At 39.4% G+C, this 16,242-nt stretch overlaps 1 protein-coding gene across 1 annotated transcript in view; it reads left to right on the plus strand.

The window, feature by feature from the left end:
- The first annotated feature begins 5,333 nt into the window (after positions 1-5,333).
- The window catches only part of LOC124162455 (nose resistant to fluoxetine protein 6-like), a 119,485-nt gene continuing 108,576 nt past the window's right edge, over positions 5,334-16,242 (plus strand). The window contains exon 1 of the mRNA XM_046538995.1: positions 5,334-6,905. Coding sequence (XP_046394951.1) covers positions 6,674-6,905 — 232 coding nt within the window. The 5' untranslated portion in view covers positions 5,334-6,673. The remainder of the gene's footprint in view (positions 6,906-16,242) is intronic.

Consider the following 16,242-nt stretch of genomic DNA (forward strand, 5'->3'; position numbering starts at 1 on the left):
TACTTAGCCGTCGCGTTTTCGCGCGCTTGAAATTTTTCACTTTTCGTTTAATCGCGAAAAATAGATATCGTCATTCGAAAATCTAAGAGCGTGAAATGCGCACTCCAGGAGTAATAATCTTTCGATTCAGGCAATAAAAAAATGATAGGAAACCACCCTATTGTTGGGACGAAAACCGGGAGAGAAAGGCAGGTGGAAATCTTAAAATGCTCCATGTAAACCTCCTGTAAGCATGTAAAAACTCTTCTCGGGATACCGCGCGGGTAAGATTATATGAGAGCGCCGACGTTTCGCGTTTCGGCAATTTAGCCTTGAGAATGGATATCGAGTCGGTACCCGAAACGTCGGCGCTCTCATACAATCTTACCCGCGCGGTATCCCGAGAAGAGTTTTTACATGTTGTTCGCCGGGAAAGTGTTAAATCATGCATCTCCTGTAAGCATTTAGATAAAAGCAAAAATAACAACTACGAACTAATCTTCTCTTTTTAGGAGACGTTTTGCTTAAACAAGGAGACAATGCGTTGAAAAAGGACATTTTTCAATTCACAAAAAACTGTATAGCGTCCAAACGCAATTGGAAACTGCTCTTATCTTTTACTGAAAATATTGATAAAAAACAAAAGATTGGTAATTTTTCTCGTCTTACAGGTCATTTTTGGATTGATACAAATCAACCCTTGGCCTCGGAAAGGAAGTGGAAGGTAAGGAAGGTAAGTAAAGGAAGAATTGTGTACAAAATTTTCGATTTCGATCGTCACAGAGAACCCTAGACCGCGAAGCTTGCTAAATAATTCTTCTCTCGGCGAATAAACAGAAAAACTTCAGTTCTGATTTTAACAGATACATATACATTTCCCAAGCAAATCTTTAGTTTAAAGCTCGTGTTTTAGAAACCAGTGCTGCCAGTGTTAGTGAACAGCTCTCTTCTTAGACCACTATTGAAAAATCCGAAGTTTTTTAATAACTGAATTCTATTAAAGAGCGTAGCAATTAAAATTCGGGGGAAGTTATAGAGAGGGTAACATTTGGTGAGGTTTGAACTGAAGGGGTAACACTCGAGGCATCCTCAAAACATTTTGTGGGCAGGATTGAAACCCTTATATTCCTTGCGATCGCTGTGAAATATATCTTTTCCGATGAAAAATATGATAACACTAACAATTATCCGAGAACGAGTAAAATTTATTTACATCATTATGATGGTAAATTCAACCAATGAATACTGATTACTTTTATATACAATGGCAGTATAAATATTGGTATAAAATAATCGAGGAGAGTATTGGTACGGCAGCTGTTCAGACAAAAAATTATAAAATAAAACATTATATTATCAACCAATTTTCACAAACATTTATTATTTATACCATACGTCCTAAGTCTTCCACATTAATTTTGATTATTTCACTTCTTTTGAAAATGTAAATGTATTTCCAAGCGTCCTGCATTGAGTGTGATTTTTTTTACAAAATACAAATTACAATAACTGAAAGAGCAATTAAATAACAGGTCTTCCGGTGAAGTGATGCTCGGTAATGATAATCAGCACTTAAAAAGTGGTTGGCGATGAATGACGGAGATGTATATAACGATAGCTTACACAAATACTGAATTTTATCAGTTAAAGAGAGTAAAATGAAAGGAAATTTCAGCCTTAGTTTTCCTGAAGTAGAGGACTTTATGAGCAAGTGAAATATCGATTCATAATCTAACTAATGATGTTGTTTCCAAGTAGGCTTCCGCGGAGATTATGATGATATCTGGTGATTTTTTCGGGTATTCTTCCGCGTTTATCCATTTTGTAGGACACAAAATGGATAAACGCGGAAGAATACCCGGAAAAATCACCAGATATTAACTAATGATGTTGTCTGAGTCGTCATATTAGGCTCGGAAGTTGTTCTTCCGTCTATTTTGATGATTTCACTTTGTATCATTTAACAAGAATCATCGTTACGTGAGCATTAAACCGGTTTTGACACCTATGAGTCACACATATACACTCCAAAAATGGCAAATGAATAGGAAAAACCTTTGCATCTCATGATTGAAAAAATATGCGACATAGCATTGGCAGGTTATCGGAAATTACTAATAATAATAATAATAATAAATAAGAAAAGCAGACCTTTATAATAGAAATAGCAGTTCCGGCTGACCACAACCTTAAGAAGAAATACGAGGAAAAGAAACAAAAATATCAAGACCTCGCAAGGCAAATAAAAAATATCTGGAAACAGGACGTGGTCACCATCATCCCCATAGTAATATCATCAACAGGAATAATACATTCATCACTAAATTTTGGAATTGAACAATTAAAAATTAAAAGAAACACAATATATAACATTCAAAAATCTGTAATACTGGATACATGTAGAACAGTTAGATTGTTTTTAAATGAATTGTAACTTGAGGCAGCGTCTTGGCAAGGCCCGACGCTGGCAGACCTCCAAGTAAATCTTGTGGAATAAAGAATAATAATAATAATAATAATAATAAATTCGTTTATTTCGTGGGCCTCGTGGCCCATGAAAAAATTATTGTACAACTTTTACAAGTTCAGCATGGCATTACAATCATAAAAGAAAAGAAAAAATTAAAAGAAATACAAAAGATTCACTCGTTGCAGACCGCCGTTAACATACAGACAATTCGGCAAAACAATATTAACGCAAGGAAAAATATCATACTGCGGAATAACCGACTAATTATTGCAAGAAATTAAGGCGACAATTTATTATGACAATAGTGTCACGCAAACAATATTTTCAAAAAAAATAAATGACAGATTGGTATAACACTCTAATTCAACACAATTTTAAACTCACAATCAGTTTTCTGCAACAATATGTTTGAGCCAAGAATATGTTTGAGAAGATTATTGTACAACTTATACAATTTCAGCGTGACATTACATTCATAAAAGAAAAGAAAAAATGAAAAGAAATACAAAAGATTCACTCGTTGCATCCCGCCGTTATAATAAGTCGGTTAGTCATTCATATGAGATTTTACGCTAACGATGAGGAATGTCCTAAAGAATCTGTCATCCTGGCCATATTGGAAAATGATTTGGCAACATTTTTGCATCATTTGATTGAAAAATCATGCACTATTTACATCTAGATAATACATTGAGATCCACCTTAAGGGTGTTTTGCAGAGGGTATACACATCAACATGTAGTATATAATACGCTATGTCTTCGTATTAATCGAGAAAAAATGGCCAAAGCAAATGCATATGCCAGCAGCGGTGTGAGCTCTCACCGATCATGCAATGATCCATGCAAGCTGACTCCAACCATGCAAGAAATAGAAAATTATTTAAAGAGTAAATATCCAAGCAGCTGCATAAAAATATACCTACATAATATCCGACGAGCCACCTCTAGAGTGGTCATAATAACTAAACACACCACTCGGTCACAAAAATGCTACACATTCTAACTAATTATAATTCCATATTCATGCAAAGGCGGAACTTGCCAATTAATTATCAAGGCAATCTACCTCTGAAACTAATACATGCTGTTAGAAATAGTAGGAAAATTAAAAAAACATGCCTCAAGAAGTAGGTAAGCTGCACTACCAGTCAACAAACCTATTTCAAAGTCAAAACACTGCAGTTATAGCCTCTCATCGATCGCGGAAAAATGAAATTCCAACTATATCTGTTCTACAGTGAATCTCTCTTATTTTATTTTTATGACCTGATTGACCGATAGCAAATATATGACTGATAGCTGAAATGAATCGAGTGAAGCGCAGGGCGGCCAGATTTGTGATGAGTTGTTACGACAAAAAGTGCAGCGTTTCCAGTATGTTGCACGAGTTAGAATGGGAATTTTTACAGAAGGGTAGATTGAAATATAGGCTAAATTTACTTTGTAATTTCGAAGAAGATATTTTCTCAGACGACGTGAAATATATCCTTTTTTACCGTTGTACTATGGCAGACGTGATCACGAGAAGAAAATAAAAGAAATACACTGCAAAACAGAGAGATTTAAAATGTCATTCTTCCCTTGTACTATTAAGGATAGCACCCTTGTCTGGGTTTATAAGAATAAAGACGTCACTCGCTAAGATGACTCATTGCATGTGATTTTTTCCATAGTTCTATAACCTTGCATGTATTTGCTATAGGAATTACTAACTATTGGCAACTTTCGTCTTATGAATATGCATGTATATTTTGCTATTATGCATAATATTTCTATGACCGTGCAGTGTGCATGTGGCGGTCCTCTTGCATGCTGCATGTTGGTGATTGGTCTCCCTCTGCCAAACAACCTAGAGGTGCCTCGCAGGGTATTATGTAGATGTAGATTAGCGTAGTTTACTGGCATTCGTAAGAAGTGGCTAATTTCTTCGGAAAATAAACTGCTCTAGGATTTACATAATAGGTTAACCCTAGTTTCCAATCTACGGTCTAACAGAGACTCCCATCCGAGTTGTTCTCATCGACCATTAACACTATAGCATGACTATCGTTAACGACTTGGTAACCTGGCCACTCTTTTCTGTACGCGTTCTCTGTTTTCAAGCCTATTTCATGAGAATCCCAAACACTAGCATTGTATTCCAAATGGGGTCTAACGAGGGAGAAGTACGTATTTTCTCTCGTTTTGTCGTCGCATTTTCCCAGTATCCTTTTATCAAAACACAAGTTACAATTAACTTGACCCCGATTATATCCCAAATTGTTTATTCCAAGATAGATAAAAAATTGAGTCCAAGTCCTAGGTATTTTACTCATTCTACAGTCTCCAATTGGGGACGCCGAGTTTTTCTAAGTGGTCAGTAACACCAGCATGACTACCGTAACGAATTTTCACATACCTGGCAGCTCTTCTCTGTACTCGTTTTAAATCTTTTTTTAAGCCTAGGTCGGTGCCTAGGTAGATGCGGCTATAACATCTTCCGCATTCAGGATTGTATATACGAAACGACTAATATGACGATTATTCAATTTAGGCATACTGATGAGACTGAGGAAGCGTGAAAGCCTAGTGAACATGCGACCGCACAGCCAGACCTAAATAGCGTTTTCATGTCGGTCCGGCTGGGAGTGACGTCACACAAGCCGCTGCGCCCACACTCAGCGGTGACGATGAGTGCCCGGATGCAAACGAGAAAACTTCCCCCCCTTCCGCCCTTCCACACTCCTTTGTTTTCTGCCCTCCACACCCCCTCCTCTTCTTCCTCGTTCCCCTCTCTAGCGAATAGGAGGAGGAAAGGGAAGGGGGCGTGCCGTCAAGGAACTCATCACCAACCCCCTCCTTCCTCATCCCCTAGAGCGAGAGAGAGGGCATAGCATCGATGCAGGGCGAGGAACAGACCAGTCCGTGAACTCGAACACACAGAACACTCGCCACTGCCAGCACAACCATCCTTGCGACTAGTTCCGTCCCGACCAACGGCGAATTTAGCAGCGGGAGAAAATCACCCCACGGAACATCGCGGGAATTCGGCAGCTGAGCGGAGACAGGTTTCCTGACCGCCGGTGTGAATTCCTCGCATCCCGAGCTCTGTGTTCTCTGAAGAAAATGCAACCAAACGTCCCAGTGCTTGGTTCTTGACAGGAGAAACGGACCTGGAGATGATCTAGGGGACGGAATTTGACGCGCGGAGTCTTCTGTTCATCATTCGTGTGATTTTATTTGGAAAAAGTTACCGTCTTAGTTTCCCGCGACCTACATCCTAGGTCGTTTGGGTTTATTCACCGTTAGGTACCGATGGAGTAGTGACGAGAGTATCGTGCATAAGAAGACTTCTCTCCTTCATCATTCAAGAGTGTATTTTCAGAGGAATAATATCCGTCTTCACCGAAAATACTCTCGAAATATCTCCATAGTGCTAAAGGTCAATGCGAATTCTCACAGTTGAGGGGTAAGATTTGTGCGCAAGAGAGCCTTTTGCGCGCTAAAAAATTCAATGGTATTTTTTAAAAGAAATATCATTCACTCCCACATTTATAGCGACTGATCTTCAGGGTGGTTTGAGCTCATCCCCAGCGAGCAGCAACCGCTGAACGTGCGACGGAAGAAGGCATACAGCCTCCGCTGGGTCACCGTTCCATCGGCACCGCTGGAGAAGATCGCGGAAGGAGACGAGGGTGAAAGATAACGTCGCACTCCCAGTGCGTCGACGAGGCAGAGTTCTCCCACAGATGGCGCTCGCATTTGCCCCACATGCTGGCTGCTAGTGGACGGGAGGCGGTCGAACTTTCAATTCAGTGCTGACATTGAACCTGCTCCGCTATAAGTGTTCAGGAAACATCTCCCATCCATTTAGGTGCTCCGAGGGGATATTGAATTTTGAATTTTCTTCGCAGGAGGCATAAACAACGAAAAGATTAGGGAGTTGATGAAATTTGTTCCTCGGACAAGAAAGAACATCAAAAGGACTGATATCTCCCGGGGAACTTAAGAAAATTGTGAAAATAGTAAATCATCTTACAACTCTGTTACAAGTATAAGTTTCTTAACATCTTTCTACGCTGGAGATCTCAACGATCGAAAGGAAGACGCACAGAGAATAGAGACATTATTTGGACGAGTTCTTCCTGAGGGAATTGAGGAAAATCGTGCCAAAATCAATATTTTTGGCTCACATTACAGAAAGTAGTGTCACAGAGCCTTGGGACAGTAGCCGTGGTTCACCATGTCTGCCGGGAGATTCTTCTGGGTGTTTGCCGTGGTGGTGTTGTTGTGCGCCGGGTTTCCATCCGGAGGCTGGTGCTCTCAGGTGCCATCTGACAACCATGTGGAGATGGGAAAATTGGTGGAGCGGGCCTTCGGTGAGGCCCTGTCTGCGTTGGACACGCCACTTTGCCGTAACCACTCCCTGATCTTCCGTCAGCACCTGAGGAACTTCACCCTCTGGGCAGTGCAAAGTGAGTACTCGCTAACACATCAAGAACTCCTTTCATGATTCAAAACATTCACTACATATCTACACTATATAGGGTATCCGATAATGAATTGAGAGCGGTATTTGGCCGATTTAGTAGTCACTATCACGTATCAAGACATCTGCATCTCTTGGGAATCATAGACTGAGACAGATGCAGGTGTAGTGAGGAGGGGTATGATTCAACGGACCTGTCTGTAATGTGGGTTTTCCGCAGCCATGATTCTGAATAGGCACCTGGGCTCACATTTATTGGAGTCTCTGGAGGGTTCGCATTAAGGGGAAATATAAAGGAGGGGATACATAAAGGAGGAGCCAGTCGATCCCCTGTAAGCTTGATTTCTTTTGCCACTTGGAGTGCATTTAATCAGTTATAAAAAATGACCGCTACGCGCCAATGAGGTGAGAACGATCCATTTATTCCCAATATTTACCATAAGCTTTTTTCACTGTCAAGGAAAAACATTTAAAAGTTATGAATTTGATAGATCTCTAGGTTAAATTATCTTAATTCGTTGCGTACCTGGGCATTTTAATGTAGAGGAACGACGTCCCTGGGTATAAGTATTGAAATTGAAAATATGTATGCGCAATTTGGGCGAATTGCCTTTGGTTTAAACATGGTTCAAAATCTAAAGTTTAAAATATAACTTTACATTATCAAAAATTACGATACGTCCATGTATGATGAGTAACGAACAACAATTAAAAATTCACTTCCAAACACCTATAGAAGGTTTAAAATTGTTTAAGTTGACGCGCTTAAATGGCGAGAATCTTTGTCATCCGCCCCGAGCGCTCGGGAAAAAGAATGCCGAGAATCCTCACCATCCATACAAAACTTGTCAGCGTAAATAAGTTTAGGCTACCAGTCTAATTATAGCAAATTTCTCCGTAAATTTGGGATCGTTCCACCCGTTAGAGACGCAAGTTGCGTCTTTTGGAAACCCAATGAAATGCGCGGTGAGAGACAGCATATTTTGTGGTCGGCTGAACTATCCTCTTTAGTAATTAAATGGTCATGATTTATCCGTTTGGCACCAATTGGACTTAATAAGGACATCAGTCTCTATAGGTATCATCTCTTTTGATTTATGCTAATGCGAATTTTCGCGATTTCATTATTTTTCAGTTTTTATATGATATCAAAAGGTCTAAGCATCTTTAAAAATCGTGGAAAAATCTTAAATGGCGCTGTAAATACTAAACACAGTATGATACCAGCAAAATTAAGCAAACCACACTGGAAAAAAGTTTAGTGAGAAATATCGAATTCTGATGAAATTTATCAAACTTTTCCGTCCGTATGGAACATTGAAAAATTCGATAACAATTACCAAACCAGTTTGATAATTTCTATCAAGCTAGCTTGATAATTTCTATCAAACTGGAGTGGTAATCGTTACCGAACTAGCCAAGCAGTTTCATAAAAAATACTAAAATCAAAAGGATAATAAAACCGACGTATCGTGCATAAATGAAAGATTTTACACACAGAAAAACATTGCTCTGATTGAGAATCATAAAATTAGGAGTTTGACGTAAGTTTCAGCAAAATAAATACAAAAAAAGTGAAGAGAAATACTCCTGCAAATGAATGTAAGCAAAATTAAAACGTTATCGCCAGAACAAATACTGAAAATAAAATCATGTCTACCAACTTATCTTTTAAGTAAGTCCTATTTAAGAATCTTTCAACTGCAATTGTGTATTGGTATAAACAAAAGAGGAACGGAAAGTCGTTCGATAGATTACGAAACACGATTAGTAAATTATATCACACCAAATTAGGTTAACAATATAGAGTTTGATGATTGTTACCAAACAAGCAAGCACCTTCGTAAAATTAATCATAACTTCGATGGAAGTTAACTCTGAATCGTATGGATGTAATTCAGTTACATTTTACCAAACACTTTGGTAAAATTAACTCAATTTTGAAATATCAAAATGTTCGATGAAATATATGAAGAACGTTTGATAAAATAAATCAAGTTCTTAATAATTTACGTCAAAGTGTAAGTATATTTAACAAAAAACTCCCTATCACGCCAGTTTGATAGTTTTAATGAAATCTTTTTTTTCCGTGCACCAAAATTTGTTTGTGAAAATCAAGGAACTATGGTGATCATCCTTTGAAGGCTGGCATGCAGGATCCTTGTGAATCCGAATTTCCTTGATAGCTCAACTACCCCACTTCTAGAACTATATATCTACCTATCTAGAGAATCCGCCCGCCTTAATTGGGAAAAGTGATGGTAATTTTTCGATGCAGAAAAACCCGGGAATATTACAAAAACACCTGAAAAATCTCACTAGATACTCATACCGAAGAAAACCTCAAAGTAATACTTCATCTCCTATGCACATCATGAAATATTCTGCTTTCATTGATACTTCATGCTATGCATAGCAAGAGACTTTCAGGAATAAATCCATCCTTACATTTTTGATTTGCTGTAGTCATACAAATGTTAAATCTTACCTAAAAATTCGGAAAACCTGGAAAAGTTAGCATAGTAATCCAATTTGGAAAAACTAGGGATTATGCTAAAATTTCAGGAAATTTATCTGATACAATAAAGGGGAATAAAGGTAAAATTCCAAATTACTTAGGATTTGTATGGAATTCAGGCGTAGCTGCGCTTAGTGCTGTGATAAGAAGCTTTGCTCCATCTTTATTTTATTTGATAGAGCCAATAGTTGAAAAGTTTTTACCTTCTTTATTTGAAAAAGTGAGGTAAAACGATGGCGAAACAAGGTCAACGACGAAACGGTAGAGTCTCCCATTTAGTCACAGACCGAAGATATCTTTTTCGATTTTGCTGCTTTCGCTACAAAGAGAAGTTCATCTTTATGCAAAACATTTTCTTTGGAAATTAAATAAAACAATTCCAAGAGTTTTAAAATGGCAAAAGATTTTGTCTCTCAAATCGTGGAAAATAGTCATCGATTTAAAAAATTGAAAAATGCTTCAAAAGTTTTCATCAAGGAAATTTAGTATTTCCTTACTCTGCCTTGCAAGAAGCCATGAAGATGAGACTCTCCCAGCGGCAATGAAAAATAAACTTTTGCTCAACTTCTAAAAATTGATTACATGGCTGATACACTGGGATTTCATTTTCAAGACGACTGATCCGCTCGATTTAATAGCTCAATTAATATATATTCATCAACAACTCGCCATTATTCTTTGCCAAATAACTTGTGCATCATTACATGAGGCGTATTCATAAAGTGAGGGCGGTTTGGTTGCAAGAAAAACGTACTCATATGAAGCGCATTTTATTGGCACTTTTAGTTGCCTACAAACCTACTTTACCTCCCTACACAATCGCCGTTCGCTTTTAAGCATTTTTTGTACGGCTGCACCAGCTTCTTTAACCCCTATGCAGAGAAGCTCGCCGCCTGAGAGTTGAACAACGCCGTTCTTGAGTTCGTCTTCGGTATCGTAACGTTGTCCACCGCACCACTGTTTCAAGTGCAAGGTGTGGAACCCGTCGCTAGGTGCAAAGTCAGGACAGTACGGTGGGTGGTCGAAGAATTCCCATCGAAAAACCTCTCGCGTACAAGAATCGTATGTCGTATCGATTTGCCGGCCTCGGTGGCGGCAGGGTAACGTTCTCGCCTGCCAAGCAAGAGGTCGCGGGTTCGATTCCCGCCTGGGTAGATTACCCCGATCCAGGGCATGGTCGTTTGTGTACGTTTAATTGTTACATTTGTTGAACACCCCGGTGTAAAATGGCCAATACGAGCTGTATCCGGTGGTTTGAGAATAAAATAAAAAATGACAGAGCGCACTTCACAGCTTTCGGGATCAACGTCTGTCGCGGACATCGTTTTTTTGCATGCACGGGCAAGCAAACGACTTCTGAAACAAAACAAATGCTTCTATACCTTCCCAATGGATCAGTGGATGACGCTGAAGGAGTAAAACTGTGTTCTTAAGCGCCAATATTTAAATATAAGCAAACGGCCCTTGCTTTATGAATCTGCCTCGTGAAATTACTAAAGGTTTCGCGGTCCATGTTTGTAGATTTATGGTTTTTTGGGAATATCCCGCGTCTGGTTATTAAAATGGCCGACGTTTCTTCTCCTATGCCGGAGACCTCATCAGGGCAAATGACCGTGTTGTCTTTATTTCGCATCAATTTATATAAATATTAAAAAAAATAATTTTATAAATTGATGCGAAATAAAGACAACACGGTCATATGCCCTGATGAGGTCTCCGGCATAGGAGAAGAAACGTCGGCTATTTTAATAACCTGACGCGGGATATTCCCAAAAAACCATAAATCTATGCCTCTTAATTTATAAAAAAGAGACTCATCAGCAGAGCAGTACACATATGCCTATCTTTGCATCTCTTCAGTAAATATCAGGTACACAAACTGAAGGAAATAAGATATTTAGTATACTTAAGATACCGGACTAAGGAAAACTTTAATCGTTAGCGGAAAAATGCTTGAGAAGTATTGGTCATACTTGTACCGACGATAAATCCAGATTTTAAAGACGTCATTTATCTAAATTATTTATCAATCTGAATGCTTGTTCTCATTAAGGTCTAAATAATGTGTTGATTTTTAACTATTGTCTGTGATTATTCTTTATAAAAATAGGAGTGAGGGATAGATTAGATAATTGCTTATGCTAAAATATATGTTAATAGTATGATTAAATAACATTCTACTGACAAGACACTTATCCCTAAAGAAACTTTATTATTTTCTGAGTTTTAAATAAAATGAAACATTCATCTACATCCAATACTATCCCTCATGCCAAATCAATAAGCGAATTGCGGAGGGATATAGGTCACCATGTGCTAACAAAACGACAAATCAAACGAAAGGAGAAATGTGTATTGGGTCCAACCAAGAATTTATCGAAGTCCTTCATTGTTCGAGGGGAAAACCAATTCCCATACCTAGTTATTCGAAAATATATCTCTCTTAATTTGTGTCTATCAAACCTAGAAATATATTGAGGTTCTAAGATGCTGTTCTCCACCTGAGAGATATCCATTCATAATTGTGTGGCGTTACGTCTTTAAATCTTGCACATTCGTAACGTAAGCCCCAGAAACAGGGAACTCCGATCGTCTGTCACTAGCTGGATGAGGAAAAGACTCCACAAACAATAATAATCAGCAGTCAAAGAAACAAATACCACACAATTACGAGTCATTTTCAATCAAAATCTATTCCAAATAGAAATATTCAAAATCAAAATTATTACATAAAACAACGATGATAACTAATAATGTCATAAGAAACATTACCAATACTTGAAAGAAAAAAACTTTGCAAAGAAAAACTAAGTACAAAACTAAGTTTTCCTGCCACCACCAAAAATAATTTTTAAGAAATCACTCTCTCAGTTGACCGAAGAGTTCGTCGCGACCGCCGAAAAGCAAGAGAGCTGTCCGACCCCCGAACAGTGGCAGAGTGGAGGGGGGGAATTTTTCAAAGGAGTGGGGGGCATACAGCGATGTCCAAGTTAGCTGCATCGGTATTTAACTCCCAATAGGCGCCCGTGATGACTGGGACCTCTGGAAAACGTCTCGTCATCCAAGCAAGGGTTGGGGGAAAACAGCGTACCGCCGGGTTTCCTCTCCTCTATCTCCTGGGTTGGAGATATAGCCAAGTGATGCGATGGTTGGTAGGGGCAAGCCATTGGAATTCAAGGAGGGGAAAGACATAGTAGGATGAGGTGTTGGAGGGAGAGAGAGTTAGGACATGATAGGACGAAGTGGAGTACTTCTCACTCCAAACTGCATTCTTATGCCTCAGCACCCACTTCCCCTATATTGCCAGGAGTAGGTATTCCTCCGCCGTGCTAGCTATATAAGTCTTGATCTCTAGGTGGGCTTGGTCGGCGGGCTGGCTTAGAAGGGCAGCGTCGAAGGTCAGCTTCGAAGGACAGAGTTCGAAGGACAGAGCCTCCGAGCCTTTGAGTCGAAGGGCCTTTGGCGAAAACCCTTTGCGCGAAAAACCTTAGCGGGAGAAGTTCTGCGGATAAGTTCGGAGGAAGTTCGATTGAATTCGGAGGAATTTCCGGGGGGGTACCAGAAATTTGGGGAGGGGGTACACTAAAAAAATGCCACAATTACTCAAGCAATATAAGCTAAGAACGTGTAGTTCGAGTGTCTAACGGCTCCCAAACAAATTCTTTTGAAATGCATGTAACGCTTTTTATGCGCCCGTGGAAGTTTTTGACGGGTCGTGCAGCTTTCCTTGGCATTTTTTAAGTCCAGTCTTTCTGCGTCGTATCCCCTATACATATTCTAGGTGTGGCCTCACGAGGGCAAAATAACACATCTCTTTCATTTTTTTCATTCGTAAACTTCTTCGTAAGCTATTCAATACAGAGAACATAGAAAGTCACTAAAAATGCGAATTTGGTAACCACGTTAGAAGTAAAAATCTTCTGTATACTCTATTATTATACTTACTTCTTAAGGGAAATTAGGGCAGGGTGAACGCTATTGCCTTCAGGTATACTTCTGAGAGTGAATTGCATCGCTAAACGTAAGGTCTTTAACCGCCTACCATAGACACGTTTTTTATTACTGAGCGGCCACGAGCTAGGATAGAATTGAACCTTAGAAGTACACCTCTGCACTTATTGCCGGTGAGCAACTTCAAATTCATCTTTCTGCAACATTATTTGATAAAGTGTAAAACACTTTCATAGAGAAGTATCATATTAGACATATCCCGTGAACCTTTACTGCCCCACTAATTTGGAAATGTTAGAGCTAATATTCCTCTAATGAACGAACACAAAATTTGCTTTGGTATCGGCCATTTAAGTAACAAAAATATTGAAACAAAGTCCAGAAACCTTGGGAACTGAAGTAGTCGGGCTTCCTTCTTAGATCAATTTATGCAGAACGATTCAGCTTGTCACTATGGGTGAAGTAAATATATACTGAAACAAATTTTTGGTATACAAGGCGTTATAAAAAAAAGATTAATTATCAATATCCCTAGAAATCTGCTTTTATTTATTTTTAAAACATACTCCAGAAATCCACCGAGGAAAATACAAGAAACCGAAAAGGTGTAGATGGCTGAACTTTTCGATTTCAACCTCTTAATGAATTTGAATATGATCGGCTGATAGACATTGCCTGGTGTTGATATTGACGATTGCCTTAATTTGCTGACGCATTTTTATTCATTTTTTTTCAAATAATACCGTCACAAAAACTCATGCAATGGGGGCTCCTATTATCAAGGTACGCAATAAATTTTATTCAGCTAGGGCAAAAAAAACTTCAAAATGCAAACTTTAAAAACAATCCTCTCTCAGTTTATTCAAGCCAGGAGCAATTTTTCATCAATTTTATTGCACGACCCCAATATGGGCTCCCATTATAATACAAGGTGTTTATAAATGAATATCGGGGTTTTGAAGCTTTATAATATTTATTACATTACACTTACAGTAATAAATTATATGTCAAATGAAAGAGCAACTCAAACAGTTTTGTTTTTTAGCAACAATGCATATGTGTGTGAAATGTTTCCGCCGCGATTCGCTAGAAATCGGTAGTAGCAAAGATGGCGTCTAGTGAACAGAAAGCGTTTTGTATTTTACAGTTTGCAAAGATTGAATTTGTACAACGTGCGTTCCGCATTAAATTCGGTTTCGATCCTCTGAGAGACAATAGCATCCGTAGATGGCATCAAGAGTTTGAAGATACAGGCTGCCTTTGTAAAGGGAAGCGCACGGGACGATCAAATGTTAGCGAAGAGACTGTTGAGCGAGTGGGAGAGTCGTTCACTCGTAGCCCAAAGAAATCAGTCCGGAAGGATAGTTGTGAATTAGAAACTCCTGTGTGGACTGCTTGGAAAGTTTTAAGGAAACGCTTACAACTACGTCCTCACCGTTTACAGTTATTACAGGCTCTAAAGCCTACAGACCACGGATTACCTACCAACTTCACAATGGAAATGTTGTTTCATTACGATGATGATTTTCTGGATCATGTTGTATTCAGTGATGAATCGACTTTTCACCTCAGTAGACATGTAAACACTCATAATGTGCGGATCTGGGGATACTGTGCGACACACGTTGCACAGTAACGACAGATTCAGTCTTCGCAAACTGTAAAATACAAAACGCTTTCTGTTCACTAGTCGCCATCTTTGCTACTACCGCTTTCTAGCGGATCGCGACGGAAACATTTCACACACGCGTCATTGTTGCAAAAAAAAAAACTGTTTGAGTTGTTCTTTCATTTGACATATAATTTATAACTGTAAGTAAGTGTAATGTAATAAATATTATAAAGCTTTAAAACCCCGATATTCATTTATAAACACCCTGTATATTGTCATGAAGAAATATTCAAAATTATTCCGCTAGAAAACTACGTTGAAGACGACGCGACGTTCCTCATTAATTTCCGCTCACGCATTTTTTTCTTGTTTGGTGGCTACTTTTATTATTTTTATTTATTTCCAACTTCCCTGTAAACAGCACATATAGGCCTTTACAACGGAGTATTTAACGAAGGACGACAAGAAACATCCATTCCCTGAATAGGGACCACCTATCTAGGCGGGTTTCGAACCCGCGAACTACGGTATAGCAGGCGAGGACTTAACGCCACCACCGTGGCCGACGAAGTGTTCCTCAGCCGGAGATGTTCTCCATGGGCGTTCATGGCTTTGCACTCCTCCTTCCTATCTTCTTTGACCATCGGTCATCCTGTCCTTCTCCTAAATACCAACCTCTCTTCTCTCTTCCGCGCGCCGCATGCGCCCACCCATATTTCTCTTTTTGTTGACCTCCACTTCCCGAATCCGGTTTAGGAGCCAATACTTCACCGGCCATTCGTTCCAGGCATTTTCCATTTTTTTTTTTACCAGCCGCACCTTGGTGGTCGAGAGATTCTTCAGGTTATGTTGACTGTTGATTGTTGTATCTACCGATTCAATCGATGGATTTTTCTTCCTCATAGAATGATCTTCCAAGGTCGTTAAAACATTAATTGCGTTTCGCTTGGTTTCGCTGTTAGTAGGGCCCGCCCGCATTTGTGACGGTGCAGGATTCCTCGTCCCCTCCCTTCCTTTCCTATCCGTCCCCTGGAGGTGTCGTCGGGCTCTCATCGCGGCGATGCCTCCCATCCTTATCCTTCCCCTGTCCTCCCCCTCTCGAGTGGCACAGGCGTATAAGTCTCGGAACTTAGTTCCCGGCCCTCGAGAGCGTACTATCCTTTGCGGGGCCCGCCCTGGGACCCCCGAATCCACTGTTGATTGTTGTATTTATTTGGAAACCGTTAATAAGTTAGCTAGACA

This window comes from Ischnura elegans, chromosome 7 (genome assembly GCF_921293095.1).
Source record: "Ischnura elegans chromosome 7, ioIscEleg1.1, whole genome shotgun sequence".
Taxonomy (NCBI): Eukaryota; Metazoa; Arthropoda; class Insecta; order Odonata; family Coenagrionidae; genus Ischnura; species Ischnura elegans.